Source organism: Myripristis murdjan, chromosome 5 (genome assembly GCF_902150065.1).
Source record: "Myripristis murdjan chromosome 5, fMyrMur1.1, whole genome shotgun sequence".
Taxonomy (NCBI): Eukaryota; Metazoa; Chordata; class Actinopteri; order Holocentriformes; family Holocentridae; genus Myripristis; species Myripristis murdjan.
Genome location: NC_043984.1, coordinates 11,166,301 through 11,184,469, shown reverse-complemented (window position 1 = coordinate 11,184,469; position 18,169 = coordinate 11,166,301). Strand labels below are relative to the sequence as shown.

Below are 18,169 nucleotides of genomic sequence, written 5' to 3'. Positions count from 1 at the left end.
TGTACATGCTAATATCACCGCACAGCCATTATAAATCTCCTCACAGACTCTCTCCAACCGTGGTATCGTTTGACTCTGAATAACGGGAATTATTCACAGGACTTTGAACACATATATTATAGTGACTTTCTCCTTTCTTCTGTGTCCTTCTTCTCGGTCTCTCAGGCCGTCTGCCTCCCTTTCATTTTCAATCTCTCATTTGTCGGTCTTCTATGACAAGCCTTCTAATCTTGCCTTAGCATTGAGAAGTGAGTCTTTTCTCTCATTGGCTCATGTTATACAACCGGCCACACAGGGGGAGCAGAGCGAGACGCCAGATTCAGTACATAAGGTGTAATTTAATCAGTGGCGGTAATGGATCCACGAGCACGATCACTTATAGAAGGACTCCTGAAGGTAAATCGGGAGGAGAGAATGAGACCAAACAATCTTTTTTTCCTCACTTACCTGCAAGCAACAACATTAATGGGTCATGTAAATTATCTCTCGTTACTCAAAAGAGGAGGCCAGTGACCCTATTTCCATTTGCTGCAAATTTTATCCCAGTGCCTGCTTTGCACCTTGATTCACAAAAACAATGCTCTAAGCACGAGGCAACAGAGGGAATTGCACTCTCACATATTTTCACGTGATTTGAAGCAGAATGACAGAACTTGTAACTGCACAGTACACCCCGTGGCACATTATATCTCCTATATTTAAACAGTATATTCTCACTCAAGCACCACTTGATTGCCTTAATTCACAACAGCTGTGCACGGTATGATAACACTGTGATAATCCACTTCAATGTAAAATCCTTCTTGGAAAATGGCCTTCCTGAGGCGATGGCATGTAATTGTTATGGAATCAGTGAAGGACAAAGATGTTCTGGGACGCTGGTGTAGAATATATCAAGGGGGACGTTGTCTCAGCCCTGTAATGTCTGTAATGAGAGAATATTACCTCGAAATGTCACAATTCATCATCCGAGCAAGGAAATGTATCGCCTTCACCTAGGATTATTCTCTTCCCCAGCAAGGAAGAGAATGTTCTGGTGTGGGAAAGGTTGATATGTTGCATTTTCTTCTGAGCAACATTGTCCTAACGTAGAGATTAGCGGGGTTAAGGTTGGTAGAAAACAATGAAGCTCTGAGGGGGTGACTGCAGAGAAAAATTGTATCAGCAGTGGCTCAGGATACATTTCAAAGCCTCTCTGTAGCATACACAATACCCCGAGCTCCCAAGATCCTGTAGCATTTCCAAGCCTATTTACTGTAAAATAGGCTACATGAAACCCCGTAGTCGAGCACTCTAGAAACCAGAAAAAAAAACAAAAAAAAAAACGCTGCATTTGGTGAGAGACAACTAGATACGTTATCCCACAAGAAACACTCTAAAAATTACAATTTTATTGTACTCCACTGATATGATCAGGCCACTGCCTCTATCAAGTACAGTCAGTTTGTGCTTGTAGGCAGGCAGCGTGTGGTTATGATAAGGGGCACACATATGATAAGGGGCACACAGTGTGAGGGTCAGACCTTGAGGGAAACCGGTTTGATTGACATGGAGTGGTCCTTGGTGGCTGACTCACCATGCTGGGAGGTGTCATGGCTGCAGGGATTACTGAACCATGGATGAAGGCCCATGGCGGGACATTCATACACCTGCTTGCAAACACACAGACATGCACACACACACAGGTATTGGGGTTTTTTTTTTGTTGTTGTTTTTGTTTTTTTTACACACGCAGACGTTCCTTTTGTCTGGTTCTTTCTTTTTATCCTTCTGTCTGTCAATGTCATCTGTCAGAAACTCATATACAGTGCACACACACATACACACACACACACACACACACACACACACACACACACACACACACACACACACACACGCATGCTTTAACACCAGCATGCCATGCAGGCTCAGTGGCTGCTCACAGTGGTCTTAGAATTAATAGAAAGGGTATCCTAAAAGGCTAAAGTCCCGGTGGAAAGCTGCCAAGCTCTAGTCACGCTTTTTGCAGGCTGAGAGCTCAGAGCTCTCTTGTGTCCGAGTCGTTTCAGAGAGTTTCAGCTCGTATACAGGTGAAAAGAGATCTGTGTGACGGTGTGGAAGAGGATGTAAACACCGGGCCTGAAGAGTTTGAGGCCTTGTGTTGAATGGCTGAAGCCTTGGCTCAGACAGCAGACATCAGACCACTTACACTCAGACACAAACAGAGAGCAAATGACTGAGAGTGAGGGAGGACGAGACTTTTGCTCTTACCTCCCACCCCTTGATTCATCCTCTCATTGTTTCCATGCACATTCCCCACCACTGATTTATCATAATGTGGTATTTAGGACTCTGCATTTTGTGAATGAAAGTCATTTATATCTTTCACCATATATTCCTTATTACCATATATGCACCTTCCAAAATGTCCAAACCCCTAATCTGACATGCAGTAAACAAAGCTGATCTTTAAAAAGCCCAGGAGCCATGAATATGTATAAATGTAAATATGTGTACTCTTTCTTGGGTGAATTTTGTTTTGACTGCATGACTTTACTAACCTTAATTACACTATCTGTACAAACACCACACACACAAACAAAGAAAAATAGAGAGAGGGAGAGAGAGAGAGAGAGAGAGAGAGGGAGAGAGAGAGAGAGAGAGAAAGAGAGAGAGAGAGAGAGAGAGACTTAACACAATGGCGGGATCAACAGACACACACACACAGACAAAGAAAAAATTCGACTGATATACATTCATTGTTGCATATATTGTTTATGTCAAACCACGGACCACCTCCTGCAAGTACAGCTTCCTAAAATCATTTCCATGCATAAAAAGGATGAAGCTGCTGCTGCTGATAATTTATTTATGTATTTATTTATTTTACAAAAAACATGGCAATAAGCTCCAAACCAGGCCACATCAGTGAGCTTTACCTTCATGTGGCCAAATGTTTTATTCCAAAATGCTATATGATCAAATTAGGAAATAAATCATCACCTGAGGTTTATCATTCAGTATCTCTAAAACGCAGAGGCTGCTGTGTGTGTCAAAGTGTTCTCAGATGACAGCAAGGATTTATATAGTTTCATCTTTTAGAGGGCAACCCAACTTTTCTGTCACTGCTGTTGTAAAAGTAGGTGACACTAAAAATAAACTCTTTAAGCTAACCTCAAGGACTTTTATTTTGTTGAAGGATTGTAGTAAACCTGGTTGTAGTAAAAAGGGACTTTCAGAGTGCAGTGAGTGTAAGCTACTGGTTGGAGGCTGCATTCAAATGTTGAGCCAAGTCAAAAGGGAGGACTCTACTGTGATATTATAAACTCATATTCCAGGGATTTGTGAACATAAACACATTCATGCACACACAGGTAGTTCACCCATAAGTTGCTATCTAGAAAACAGTTAAAAAGTTGACTTTTTCCATTTTAAATTGGACAGGTAGAAATTGTAATAGAAAATGATGTGTGCATTGAAGCTGTTGTGCTCCCTGCCAGGATGGAACTTATTTCACTTACAGGTAATTTTCTCCAGACATGGGGGAGCTTTTGTACCAGGAAGGAAGCTGATGAGCTCGTATAATTGCATCACTGTGCTCATGAAAAGGATGCTCACGGTGTATCATCCATCTCAATTGCTAAATTTAACTGCCGAAGGTGTCAATCCCCAACAGCGTTGCGAACACACATGTGCTCTCGCTGACCTCGCGTCCCACATACATATGTTCACACAACGCTGTGAAAACCTATTGACTCAGTCCCTCACTTCTGAGCCTCTTAATCTATTAATACAAATTATGACTGTCTGTCTGTGTATCTGTCACTCTCTCTCTCTCTCTCTCTCTCTCTCTCTCTCTCTCTCTCTCTCTCTCTCACACACACACACACACACACACGAGTAGGTACAAAGCAGTCCTCCTGATATCCACTATCCACCTTCCCTCTGAGACCAATAGTCACCATAAAAGAAGGAGAAAGACAGAAACAGAGCAAAAGAAGTAGACAGGGACTCTAGCCAGACTCATAAATCTTTGGTGGTTTTACTCAAGGCTCATTCATTATGAATGCCCTGTCCTGTTCATGATATATTTAAAAAGGAGGAAATGGGACACATCCTTAGATTCTCTACAGAAGTGAGCTGGGCACCCAGTGGGTCTTCACCGCCGCTGCTGGGAGCTCTTATCTTTGCTCCCTGTCAAGATGCTCTGAAGATTTATGGCAAAGTCTGATTAAACCTGACTTTTGCATTTGCATCTTTCTTTCAGTCTGCCTTTGCAGCTAATTAGTGATCATTTGTAACTGATGTATTCATATGAATTATCAAAACTCACTTGATTTCCATTGTTAATCTAACACTGGTTTGGGAATTGCTTTAAACAAACAATAATAAAAACAAATTAGTGCAATTACTGTTATGTTTGATTTGTAACAGCTTCATCCTAGGAACTTTTGTTGTCTCAGTGCTGCTTATGGGACTGCAGTCAGTAACCCACACCAAAACAACAGCCAAGCCCTGGAGACATATCCAGGCTGCAACGCCCCCTTATAAACACTATACTGTGATGCTGGGTGTCTCTAACATCCTGCTCTTCTGTGAGTGGAGAAAAAAATCAATCTTAAATTCATTAAATTCATTTCAGCCCTGCATTAAAAAGATAGGCCACAACTTGCTAAGTATGCGCATGGGACTAATAAAACTGCAAAAACTTGATTTAAAGCAGCAATTGATCAGTGGGTTATACTACATCATGTTGGCTACAGCACACTGGCTACAGCTTTTCAATCAAATTCTGGTTCTTCAGCCATGTTTGCACCTGCTTGGTGACTGAAACAGATCGCTCCTAGTTCAGTGGGTGATTTGGTAAAATTTTACAGGGAAGAAGGCGAGACATCTTTCATTTCCCTTTCAAACTTTTCATCTGAAATCTCCCCCCAAAGTAGATGCTCTTAATAATTTGCATCCATGCTGAGGCTTTCATCCACCACTCATCCCATCGCCTTGATCTCACTGATGCATAAAGAAGCCCTTAAAAGCCCCCAAAAGTCCCACATCAACCCAGGCAAGGCTTCAAATCTGCTCCTTCTCTCCCTCCTCCTTACCTGTTCAGCTGCCTCTGGGTCCAGGTGGGTGTCTAGGAGGGGAACGGTGAACTGAATCTTCCTTGGGCTCCCAGTTTCCATGGTGGCACTGTCTCTCAGCAGCCAGAGAGAGGAGGAGGTCAGGAGGAGGAGAGCAGGATCCAAGGGGAGCCGAGTCAGGAGGGAGAATCCGTGGGGGAGGAGAAGGGTGCAGGGCTCAGGGAGGGAGGCTGAGAGACAGAGACAGAGAGAGAGAAAAAAAAGAAAAGGGGGGGATTCTGCTTCTCCCGTTTGGAAAGAAGATCGTTTTAGTTTCTATCAATCTGTTCTCTCCTCTTTGTCCTTATCTGTGAAGACACTTTTTCCCAGTAGCCTTGCTTTTTCTCTCCCCCTTTCTATCGTTTTGTTTTTCTTTTCTTTTCTTTTCCCTTTTTTTTTTTTTTGAAAAAAAAATCCTCAGCACCTGCTGGTGTGACAGTCTGTGTTTATTCCAGCTTCACTCCCCTCCTCTGTCTCCCCGTTCTCAATGCTGAAGCAAGGGCATTCTGGGCTAGGAACACCTCTCCGCCTCTCCCATTCGCTATGCCTGCCTCCCCTTCACACCAAGTCCCGCCTTCTTTTCACATTGTTCGCTCTCTATTGGCTGTCTGAGCTCCGGGCTAATCTGCAGCAGCACCCCTTGCACAGGGGGGTGAGTGAGGCTGACAAAAGCTCTCTCTCTCTCTCTCTCTCTCTCTCTCTCTCTCTCTCTCTCTCTCTCTCTCTCTCTCTCTCTCTCTCTCTCTATGCATCATCATGCCCAAACTTCTAGGTAATAGGTATTTTTTAAATCACACACCTCTGTAGGACATAGTCACACATGCTCAGTCAGACACAATATCTCTCATACACCCAGTGTTCCACTCAAAAATGTACACACACACGACATGTGTGTCCATTTGCCTGAACAGCACAATCTTTATTGATTGTCTCAGTGCCTGACAGTCCCTAAAGCACACAACTACTAAGCTCTGACACCTGACACCAGCCAAGAAAGAGACGCCAGGTTTTGAATTCCCAAAGGCTGTTTATGTATTTATTTATTTATTTTGAGAGAACTGGGGGGGTGGGCCTTTATCAGTGTATATGTTAATCCCGGGTAATTTGATTCCCGGAAATATTAATTATTATTTTGTCAACAAATGTCTTAATTGAAAGGCATTTGACACTGTGTGTCACATTCAGATCAGCAGTTGACATTATAAATGTGTGAAATGTGCCTAGAAGACTATTTCAGGAGAAACATACGATTAACATAGGCGCTTTTATAGGTTCCTGTAATGATGCTACAAAAAATAGATGTTTGACAGGATGCACAGGTTATTAGACGCAAAAACTACACAGTGTTTGACACTAAAACTCTATCGGAAACAATTTCAAATTCAGTTCTTTTGAGGAAAGTAGCAGGTCTTTCAAGCAGTGCGGCGTAAAGTAATTTGGAAAAAATGATCCTCTAACTCTGAAATTAAATGGACAGCGCGTACTTGAGGTGGATAAAAAAGAATATTGCCCCCTCATTAAAAAATATGTCTTGAAGGACTGTCTTCCTCCGTGCCAACACGTGACTAGCCATAAAAAAACAACTACAATTAACTGAAATTTGACCATCCATACACAAAAGACACATTTTTGCTGCTGCGAGAGTGAAATAGATAATTAAAAGCTGCCAGTGTGTTAAAAGCTCCTCCGGAATCATGCCTTTGTCATTAAAACGGAGAGCTCCTTTATTAATAGAAGCAGCATACTATGTGTGTGCATGTGCGTGTGTGTGTGTAAGAGAGAAAGAGAGAGAGTGTGAGATGTTCCTGCTACAACAACAGCTAAAAACAGCCAGCAGTGTTTTCTCCCACACAGCCTCTGAAGCTTACAGTAAATGAAAGGAAAACATTAATAAAATTGTACTGTACAGTTGTGTTATCTCTAAATACCAGCATATTCTTTGTCTCCATATGGTCGAGTGAACTTCAAAGAACAAAGTCTATAGCTGAGCATTAAGCTTAAAGGTTCTGTTTATTATTGGTGGAGGACCACATCAAGTGTTTCCTTGCTTTTTGTTCTATCCCTATTTTTTTTTCTATCCAAGTAATGTAATTCATTTAAAACTATAAACAACAAATGTATTAGCAAGTTATACCTTCATGTGGGCTATGATTTAATAAGAGAAACAGATAGCTTTCTCAGATGGGGGGGGTTCTCAGTTTGAACGAAAACACTTTGAATTATTCCCGTTCTTGGAGGAATAGATCATCAAATATCAGCAGTGGTTGATGTCTAACAAGGGAAATGAATAAATGCCTGATAAACAGCTTAAAAACCAAACCAAGTAATCTTAAAAACCAAACCACCCTCCTATTGCATGCATCTTTCACTCAAAGCTCCCAACCCCCTCGCTTCATGCAGCCAGTAAGCTGTTATGGCAGTTTTACTGCAGAATGTGAGGTTGTGCTTAGGAGTTATCTTGCCTTAGGCTAACCTCTCCTGGGCTCCCGTGGGACAGGGAATAGTGTGTAAGCTGCATGTTCGGGCTTTTTGCATCATACCTTTAGGAGATAAGAGTCTTGCTTCATTACACGCACATGCAGATGCAAGCACACATACACTCACAAAACTAAAAAAAAGTCATCCCTTTTCCCCTTTCTCTCTCTTTCACGCTCACACTCACATACATACAAGCAGGCCTTTGCAAACAAGGTTGCTGTTTTTGTCTCTGTTTTTCATATTTGTTTCAAAATACATTTCACTAGTAAAGAAAGACAGGGGGGATGATGTGACATACACCACAAAAGTTGACAAGTAACACGTTGCTTTGATTGCTAGATTTGTTATTTTCTATACAGAAGAAATGTGCCACCACTTTTTAGTAATGCAGGAGAGCACAGCTCTGCAGTGTAACCTTCAAAGTCACATTGCCATTTCTATTTTTTTTTTAAAGAGCACCCGCTCCTCCTGTCATATAGCTATTAAAGATTGTTGTGTGTGACAAATTGTGCTGTGTCATGGCAATACCCGTTAACGGCTGAGACCTCCCTGTCTGTTCCACGAGATGGCTGCGTTCCAAGATGATGTCCACGGGTGAAAAGGGGAGTAGAGCAAAAGGGAGGGTCAGCAAATTGTATCTCTACAACTAATGCAGTTAAGAGTATGGAGTGTGTGTTTGTGCAAAAGATAAAATGGAAGGAATGTCTTCAAAAAGATGAAGGTGGCTCCAGCTTTGCCAGGATCGCCATGAACACAACTGCTGAGTTTGCAGGTGAGAAGCCAGTGAGGGAGGGTGTCCTTGTCAGTGCACTAACTTTATTGTCATGACATTGTGCAGAGTATACATATAACAAAACGTGGGCCGTGTCAGCTCCCGTTTTGACTTTAACTGGCTGGTCAGTGGAAGAAAAAATTAAAAATGAAGGTGCCAGACCCTTGCTGTCAAAAAGATGGCAATTTGTTGCTGCACAATATAAGCATGAATGTGAACTTCGTAGTCGGAAAAAACATTCATGTCTTCTCCCTATTTTTGTTTACCACTCAGGAAGTCAGGATTCACTTCTTCTGCATGATTTCTCCCTCTTTACCATGCAACATCCTCGACACAGATGATGCTGATGAAAAATGGAGTTCATCTGTAAGCTTAATCAGTAATACCAGACAGTATAAGCTTGAACTAAAGACCTGAACCCCCAAAAAACAAAAAACAAAAACATGTAATACCCTATTGACACAGTACTACAAGTAAGCACAACACACACGGCTGTGGTCGCAGTTCAGGGGCTGGTATACATCATACTCGCTCAACAAGGCTGTCCCACTCCAAAGTGTCCTCCAAATGCAGCCCACATGTGCACTGCCTTCTTTTTGCTGACTTTGGAGGACACAACAGGGGTATCCTCTGTCGTCCTTCAGAGCCCATGATCCATTTTGCAAAGTTGTCGTTTTGGAAAGATACAAATACTTTCTTGTGGGGTAAGTTCGAACAAGAACAATAATAGCTGTTTCATCTTCTGTGGCAGCAGCTGGTGGAACCTGTAGTGAAACCTGTAGGGAAAGTCTAGTCTTGTGTCTTCCCAAGGCCACACCTTCATTGACAATGTCTTTCAATGGAAGTGGCCCAGAAATTGGGACGAGGCCGGTCTCACAGAACCCAACTTTTTTAAGATGTTTGTGTTTCTTTGAGAAGCAGGAAAGACGACATGCAGCAAATGGCCTGAGGTTGGATTCAAATGCAGGACGCTGCGATCAGGACTCAGCCTGAACAAACTGTACGTGCACTACCAGGTAAGCTGCGACCCAGAGCCCGATTTTCTTACCCATTACAGGGTGGTGTCACGAAATGAGGAAAAAAAATCATGCGTCAGCGCCATGTAAACAATGTCAATGCAAAGTCTTGCAGGATCCTTAGTCTTGTTGGGCAAATTACTGGTAGAATTAAAAGCAAAAAAGTCTGCGTTAGGATGTAGGTTGGGGTGGTCGGTGAGTCAATCAACTTTCACTCATTCAACTTGAGTTCATATCCACTTGGAGGTAAGACCAGTGTTTGATTCATTTTTACATGAAGCCTGCTAACATTATCTTACTAACATCAATCATGACCTTTCCCAGACCTTAACCAAGTAGTTTTGGTGCTTCATCCTAACCAAACTCTATGTTGGCTTGCTAACTTTAGCATGCTGCTGTTGGATTGATGTTTGTGTGCATGGTGTTGGTGCATAATTTGAACCCATTTCACCACCAAGCAATGCATTGTTCATAAAGTCATGTTCCTTTCACGTATATCTGTGAGATCAGGTTGGCGAGGATATCATATGGTGAAAAAATGCTTTTTCACTAATGCATTTAAGGACTACAAACTATATCACACTGCATTGTTATCCAACTTAAATAGCCTTTATACAAACGAATTTAGGGGGTTAGTTACCACGTCATTTTTCTGAGTCAGCTCAACTACAAAGAGGTGAATCAGTGGATATACTTTAAATTTTAAGTTTTAATGCAGTCAACTCCAGTCCAAGTTTTCCAGGCAACTTTGGGTGCTTTTGTAAAATCTCTCACACATTCTCTTTCATAAATTGACTCAGTGCGCACTCTGAATTCTCTATAGTTGCTGGGAAATTCAGAGTATTCAGTGCATTGCTGTTTGGAGTGTATGTGGGCCTTGATGTCACACATATAAGGGTTTCAAAGTTCAAACCTTGGTAATCAGTTTCTTTATATTTAAGCTGTCAGTCAGCAATGCTAGCAAAGCCATGCTCATTCAAAACATTTTGCTCTGCCACTGCGCATTTCGCCCCTTAAGTGTGTATTATTCTGCAAAATGCTGGGTCAGAAACTGCAGAGAATTTGTAGCTACAGCCAGGAGCCACCGAATCCTAACTAGGGAAATTTCAGCATTCAGAGTGGAGTTTTACAGCTAATGTAATGTAAAGATTTTCTGTCCTCATTATTGGCTGAAGTATCCTCAGTGCATGCAGTTTAAATGTGGTTAGTTCTGCAGTTTGAATAAAACACGTTTGACGTATAGGTGTAGGTAAAGAGGGGGCGTAGTTTGTCATACTTGATGCATGTTAACCTTGACCATTATTGATCCATCATTTATACAAGAAAAATGTATCTCTGACTTTGTTTTTAAAGTCTGCAGAAGATTTCTCTAATGGCAGATTTTTGGCACTTGACTGTGGATGATTTTTCCCCCCCGTGTAACAATCATCTATCCCAGGGCTCTATACCTAGAAGCTTTTCAGGTGGCCTTCCTCGAAAATCAGCCACTTCTTACATAAGAACTGCAGTGTTGTGATAATTTGCAAGACAGTAAGTCATCCTGCAGTTACCTATAAGCATAAGTCAGGCATATCTATTGTAATTTATAAAAGATTTTTTGTGTTTTTCCTTATATATGACTATGTTTTTCCTTACAGATTACATATCTTTTTCCTTATGTGCTGTATAGGTTTACATATGAGCACAGCGCACATGGCACACATACATGAAAGCACAACTGACCACGAGAGTTATCAATAAATCAATCTCTCTGTCTTTTGCTTTATTCTGTTCCCTACACAGACACTATTTATTTATTTATTTTTTTTTTTTTGCTTGAGATGTGAAACCCCCCGCAGAGTCATAAAATGTAAATCAGTTGAGCATATCTTTTTCTACAGCTGATTAGAGGCCGCAGCTGCACGGACAGAAAAAAAACAACAACAAGAGCCTCCTCTCTCTTTCTGTTGCTCCATATCTCTTGATTTTTTTTCTCTCTTTCTCTCCCTTTCAGGCTACACTCTCTTGTATTGTGTCACATTATAGCCAGCGGGCTGCCTCCCCTTCTGAATCCTGATCCTGCTTGGCTATACAGCAGTAGTCACAAATCATCATAATATAATTTGAGCATTGTGGACCACCACGTCCCTTGTTAAACTGCACTAAAAGGCTTGTTGTAGTCTCTGCTTCTTGTCACCATATACAGCACTGACACTAAATCAGGCTAATGAAAACACTGAATTCAGCATTAAGCATACAGTATTTTAAAAGTTTTATCCATAGTGAATATCTTGACAGCAAAGTACAAGCAAAACACACTGTACGGAGAGAGGATAGTGACATGATATACTGATGTAACTCCAGTTTGCTGATACTGAGCAGGTTGTTACAGTCTGCCTTGAAGCAGAATTCAAGATAGTCGCCGGTTCTGTGAACTGGTGTGTCACCCAAAAACCAAAAGTGTCTAAAAAGGGATAAAGTTTCCCATTCATGGGATATTCTGAACAGATGCTTATCACACTCTGTTAAATATATGAGATTAGGTCAGCATTTTTTTCTGCCACAAATGATAAGGAAAACATTAAATTGCAGGGACATTATCTGCAGTAAACAGTAGGTGAAGCCAGACTTTTCAAAAAGGTGAGCAGTGGCTAATTTGAAAAAGGAGAGGAGAATAAGTGAATCCATCGCGCACTTGTATTTCTTCATTTTGTCCTCTAGGCTGATGAGGAGGGATCGGAGGTCAGGCCAATAAAGGACTCTTCCTAAGAGGGATTGACGTGCTTTCCTTGCCAGTAATTGGCTGCGGAAACGGGTAAAGCGTAGAGTAATTGCATGTTGGCGTCTTTTAATTAGCATTGAGGCTTATTGCACACTGCTTCCCCAGGTGGCATGTAAATCCACCACACACACGCACACATACACATTCACACACAACCAAACAGCCAGAGCTAGTCTGCAGACAAGAGCTCTCTAATACTTCACAGTTAAGAGATAGAAAAATGTTATTAACTGGATAAGACCATTTGTATCCGGATCCCACTGAACCTAATCTGGCTCTCTCTTGTCTCTCTGTTAACATTGTGCAGAGACAAAAGCAAACGAAATGCAGGCTTATTATGATGAAATACTCTGGCAAATTATTGAATGTCCTGCAAACAAAAATCCTATATTTGCAAGCTCCTGCTGGCTTGTGTTGTAGAGTTTATTGAGTTGGATACCAATTTCTCCAGGGATATTTTGAGACTAATTTTAATCTTCCTGTAATTCAGCTCTGGAGCCTCACACAGTAAATTACAGATCCATAGGAATCAAGGGCCATGACTCTCTGTACCAAGGTCTAAAAATAGTTGGCTGCTCATGGCGGCACCATAAATGTCTAATACAATTCTGTCCTTTCATAGCTCGCTAAATCCATGCGTGCATCTGTGTGTGCGCGTGCATTTTGTCTGTTCTATCAATTCTGTCTATGTAATTAAAGCCATAAGCATGTGTGTGTGCATGCATGCTCCGTGTGCACCCCGCATGTATCTGCATGTGTGTGTATATGTGTGGGTGTTGTAATGTATTTGCATCCTTCTGAAGTGTGACAGCCGGTTAAGACCATCAGACTTAATCTAGTGGAAAAAATGACAGGCTTATTATGTGCCAGTATGTGGTCAGGACAAGAGCAGATGTTAGTCACAGGACCTCCGAGCTGTAGAAATTGGTAACAATTAATGTTTTGATCTTAGTCTCATGACGTTTCATGCATGTCCAACCAATGTATCGCATTGCCTCAAAAACGGCCTGTAACCTGCAGATTTTTTTTAAGTGTGTATTTTATGCAGGGTTCCTCATATTTATTATTTTTACATATTGTGTTCATCATGCGTTTTGAACTTTTGCACTTTTATATGGGCCTCAGGTGACCATTTATTTAGTTTAGTTTAATTTATTTATTTATTTATTTTAGAAACAAATTATATATACAAAATATAACATATTTTGGATATTAAACTGTTTTTAATATTCATTATTAATAATCATGTATTGCATGTATCCTGTATTTAATATTCTCTCTATATACTGTATAATGCCATTGTGACCTATGTCTGTGAAAAGCACTATGCAATCCACTTACTTACTTACTTATCTAATCACATATATAACTGATCTATGGTAACAAAATTCAAACCATAAATAGTAAGAGCAGGAATATATCCCAAAGAGATTAAGACTGGTATCTTTGGTAAATTGTATAAAGATCTTATGGCAATATTTGCTCTTCTCAGAATCTTAAATTTAGCCGTTATAATAATTTGGTGCCCTCTACAGAAGTCAGTGCTCAGACACAAGCCAAGAGGAGGTCAGACAGGAAACAAAGCAAGAACAAATCAGGCGATCTGTATCGATCAAGATTACAAACCTTCTTCCTCACTGGCTCTTTGTTTGTTGCACAAGCGTGAGGAATACTAAAGCGCTGGTGCTCTGAAGTTTGTTGGTCAAGAAAATGCATTTATCAGTCTCTTTAATCAGTGTATCACAAACCTTTCCTGCAATTTTCTGGTCCAAACTGTGCAAATGTGATGTGGAGCTCTGCTCATCTCAGTCACATCAAAGAAACAGCACAGAAGCTGACGGACTGGTCCTTACATAACACAGATGTGATGTGTTAAAACACAAATATGTTTAATTAATAACCTTCCTAATGACGTCCACATAGACAAATGTAAAGCCTTGTAGGGAATCATTTTAAAGTGTAATGTTATACAGTAGATTACAGATTCCTAATTGTTACTGTTGTATTTCTTAATGAGATATATATATATATATATATATATATATATATATATATGATGCATGACTCACACATCATGGGTGAGCAGCTGTCCTTGACTGAAGGTCAGCAGAGGGCTGGAACTGTTTTTGATAACTCGGTCCACCCTCTGTGGAGAATTTGACCCACTACTCTCATGATGGAGGTGCAGGCTCCCTAAGGTTGGGAGCATTACATATAAACAGAGTTTATTGTGTGTTTTGCCTGCCTGGCTGCAGGCAGATTTCCCTGAGGCTCAAAAGAGACACTGAGCCAAACTCTAACTTTTAATGTAGAGCCTGATGACGTTCAGCTGTTTCTGAATTACTAAAATTATAGTTTATAGCTTGAATCCAATTTTACAATAATTTTATTCCTGTCAGCATAATCCTCATCTCCTTGACTAACCCTTTTCTGACCTGATTATCATTCTGCTGCAGTCAAAATGCAATATTCATTAGGCATTTTCAAAAGTAGCTGTTGTAGATTCCTGTCTCTATTTAAAATGGAATTATAACATAACATAATTATAGATTTTTCTTTAAAGTGATTAGATGTGATTTTTGTGATCCTTTTGAACTCTCCAGCTGTGTATACAAACAAACGCCCACAGTGCTCACACAGACATACACACGTCAGACTGTTTTCCAGCTAGAAGCTTTTTATTAGTTGAACAGAAGAATAACAAGAATATTAGCAGTCATTTTACAGCACATGTTTATGCTTCTTAATAACATTCTAGTGTGGAAATACAACTTCCCCACATAAAACCTTAACAGGCACCAAACAGCAATTCTTTGCAGTGTTTGAAACCAGAAAAAAAAGGGCTGTAAATGAAACTCCTGTAACATGTTTAATTTGAGAAGTTGGATGTTGAGGAAAGCCTGATGGGTTGGAGCGGTGTTTTTAATGTACTTTCTAATTTACTCATTCATATTTTCTTTGTTCCACAGTTGCCTGCTGCTGTGTGCCAGGGAAGTGAGGCATTTGTCTGCCTGCCTGCCTGCCTACTTCTTGCCAAATCTCTGTGGCACGGCCATACTCCAGATCTGGCCGGGGGCAGCCTCCCAGTCCCGGGACTGTATCTGATCCTCTGTCACTACCTGTCCTCTGAAGCCACGGCCAAACCTGACGGAGGACAAACAGGAAGGAAGCAAACACTGGTATAAATTCAAGTACTGTGATATTTTGGATCTGTGCATTTCAATTATATGAATTCAACAACAAAAGAAAATCAGATTGTTCATCTGTATGTGTTTCCAGTCAGGAAATAGCATGAAACACAGGCTACAGATCATGTGATTATGATTATTAATAATCATTATTTTTCTTGTCTGTGTCAAGCCTTGAGTTTACATAACTGAGCACTTTAAAAGATGTAGTAGGTTAAAGGTAACATAACTCAACAGCCAATTGTTTTCTAATTGTTTTAACCCTCTCAGTTACGTCCGTCATTTGAGGTCAGAAAGATGACGCAATCCCAGCCGGACTAGGGGGCGATTTACCCATGACCTACTTTAACTAATGGACATCTCAAGAGCATAATGTTTCAAAAAGATGGTCACAAGGTCCTTTGTGTCATTTAAAAATTCATTTATGAAAAAAGGCTGCAAATGGATAAGTGGAGTTTGTATTTAGTCCCCAATGGTTGCTCTACTGACAGATGCTAATTATGTCATTAAAAATCATGTTTCTCTTTCCAAAAACTCTAAGATTGACCTGGTAGAATTTGGCTTGTTTTTTTTTTTTTGTTTGTTTTTTTTTTTTTTACCCTAAGACATATGAGTGGATCTCTTGGAAAGGCAATTTCAGTATTTTTGACACACTTTTAATGTGACATTGTTGCCTCAGTATGATTAAATTAAATGGTTCCCATTTATTATTGAGTGGAAACTACTTCAAAAAGGGACGGGATGGTGCTCTTTTACATGTAATCAGGAACATTGCTCTCGTTCCCAGTGTGTGTGTTTGTGTGTGTGTGTGTGTGTGTGTGCGTGTGTGTGTGTGATAAATACCAGCGCTGGGATGGTACTGACCTCTGTGGCTGATGGAGGACAGAGTTCCTGGTGTCTCTCTGGGCTCCCAGCAGCAGAGATCTCAGCACTGAGGTCAGCAGACGATCAGCAATGCTGTTATCTATGTTTTCGCTCTCCTGGAACGCACCACCAGACACACACATTTACATGCACGCACACACACGTGCCCGCGAGCATGCACGCATGCAGACACAAAGGCAGAGAAAGCTTGTGTTTGAATAGAGTCCCATAAATATGTCTGGGAACAAGTCGAGGACTAACTGCTGTCTATTTTCAGAGGGTTGCTGCACAAGCCCCAGGGTGCTAGCTGCAGCCAGCCTGTCCTGCTGTGGCAAGGGACCTTCAAAAATGGATTTCAATGCACCAGGGCACAGAAATGTACCTAATGCTCACCCAGATTCCCTTCCATCCTTGTCTTTATGCAGAATAAAAGCCAGATTGTAGGGTGGGGGGCCCAGTTCTGCTCCGTCCATGCAAGCCTCTGTGGGGAAACCCCATCGCTGCACTCGTGATCTGAATCCTTTTGCCTTCTCACACCCCCAATATGTCTGTTCCCTCCTCTGCACATTCACTGACTCCAAAATATATCACTCAACTCTTTTTTTAATTTCTAAAAAGGTGTTATCTGAAATCTGTTTTTCATGAATCATCTTGTCTCACTTGAAAAATCCAAAGCCCAGTGAGTGACAGACTTTTTCTCATGATGCTGACACTTCGTTCAGGTGAGACTATTTCATCCACTCTAATGTGGCACAGCAGACAAAGCACATTTATTTCCTGCCTTGAGACAGATTTAACCACACCAGTCACACCATTACGCCTATCCAAAATGACTGTGTGGCTCACATATGTTCCAAAATGGTGTTTTCATTTTCAGATGCTTTTAATTTGTTTTTGGCTAATTGGCAGGAAAACTACGCTTTTTTTTCAGATGAAGCAAATTAGTCACTCTAATTCACCAATTATATCTCTGTGGCACAGGTAGGGGTAAATCAAATGCCTAAGATGTGACAATTAAAACGAGACGATTTGTGGAACAATCTGTGAGTGCTTTGTTCTCTCACCAGTCCCAGCAGGCGCTCGGCCATGTTCTCCTCGGAGCTGCCTGGCAGGATGTTGTTGTTGTCCAGACCTCTTTGGTCCTGCATCGCCTGGCTGACGCCTGCCACGGCCATAACCAGGGCCAGAACAGTCAGCACTGCTGCGGTGTCCATGCTGTCAGGCTGAGGAGAAGCGTGGATGAAGGTTGACAAAGGCTGGGTGAGAGGAAGAGTGGCGGTGGTGGTTGTCCGGCTGCACCTGTTGAGTTCGTTCAAAACCTTGGAGGAAAAAGATGAAGGACTCGGTGCTCGCTCTCTTCAGAGTTCAGGCGCTGCTTTGTCTTATCCTCTTTGTGCAACGTCCTGGCAAATTTCAACGATGGTATCATCCTTGCCACGTCTTATATACACATCGTGCTTACTGGTTGGAAAAGCCCAGGAGAGCTGGAGAAGGATGTTCAGAGAGGAAACAGGGGACAGGATGGAGGAAGAACTGCCCTTAATATGAGTTTTAACCAGGTCCATTTAGCAGGATCAGGGCATTAGTGATGACTTAGAGCACGAGTGCATTATTGTGTGGCCCTTAGGGCTGTGCAACACAACTCTCCCAGTTATTAAACAGATAAATCCCTGTAAATGGACTTAGACCCAGCAGTGCCTGTCCAACAGTCTACACGTCACGTATAGACAAGCAATACGTGGAAACACAAAGTCTACTAATTGTCCACTTAATTGTGCATCAGCGTCAAAAACTATTCCACCATAACGCCTCTTTTTATGACCTTAGCCAGCATGGCTGTGAACGTCAACAAGTGTCTTTTAAAGCTAAAAGCATCCACCGCTGAGCATCAGCAGACAGCTCTACCATTAATAATTGATAGAGATTGACAGAGCCATTGACACGTTTTATTAATGGCTCATGATTACTGACTTACTAACCTTGTGCCT

The 18,169-nt window shown here is 41.3% G+C and overlaps 2 protein-coding genes across 3 annotated transcripts in view; both read right to left on the bottom strand.

Annotated features, from left to right (window-relative positions):
• LOC115359295 (protein phosphatase 1 regulatory subunit 1A-like) overlaps positions 1 to 5,587 on the bottom strand; it is a 28,017-nt gene extending 22,430 nt beyond the window's left edge. For both annotated transcript variants that reach the window (XM_030051676.1, XM_030051677.1), the window contains exon 1: positions 5,085 to 5,587. In XM_030051676.1, the coding sequence (XP_029907536.1) occupies positions 5,085 to 5,165 (81 nt within the window). In that variant the 5' untranslated portion in view covers positions 5,166 to 5,587. The remainder of the gene's footprint in view (positions 1 to 5,084) is intronic.
• Positions 5,588 to 15,152: 9,565 nt separating this feature from the next.
• npffl (neuropeptide FF-amide peptide precursor like) lies at positions 15,153 to 17,395 on the bottom strand. The gene is made up of 3 exons (XM_030052352.1): positions 17,246 to 17,395; positions 16,182 to 16,297; positions 15,153 to 15,273 (listed from the first exon to the last, which is right to left on the bottom strand). The coding sequence occupies exons 1-3, from the start codon at positions 17,393 to 17,395 to the stop codon at positions 15,153 to 15,155; spliced, it is 387 nt and encodes a 128-aa protein (XP_029908212.1).
• Between the last annotated feature and the right edge of the window lie 774 nt (positions 17,396 to 18,169).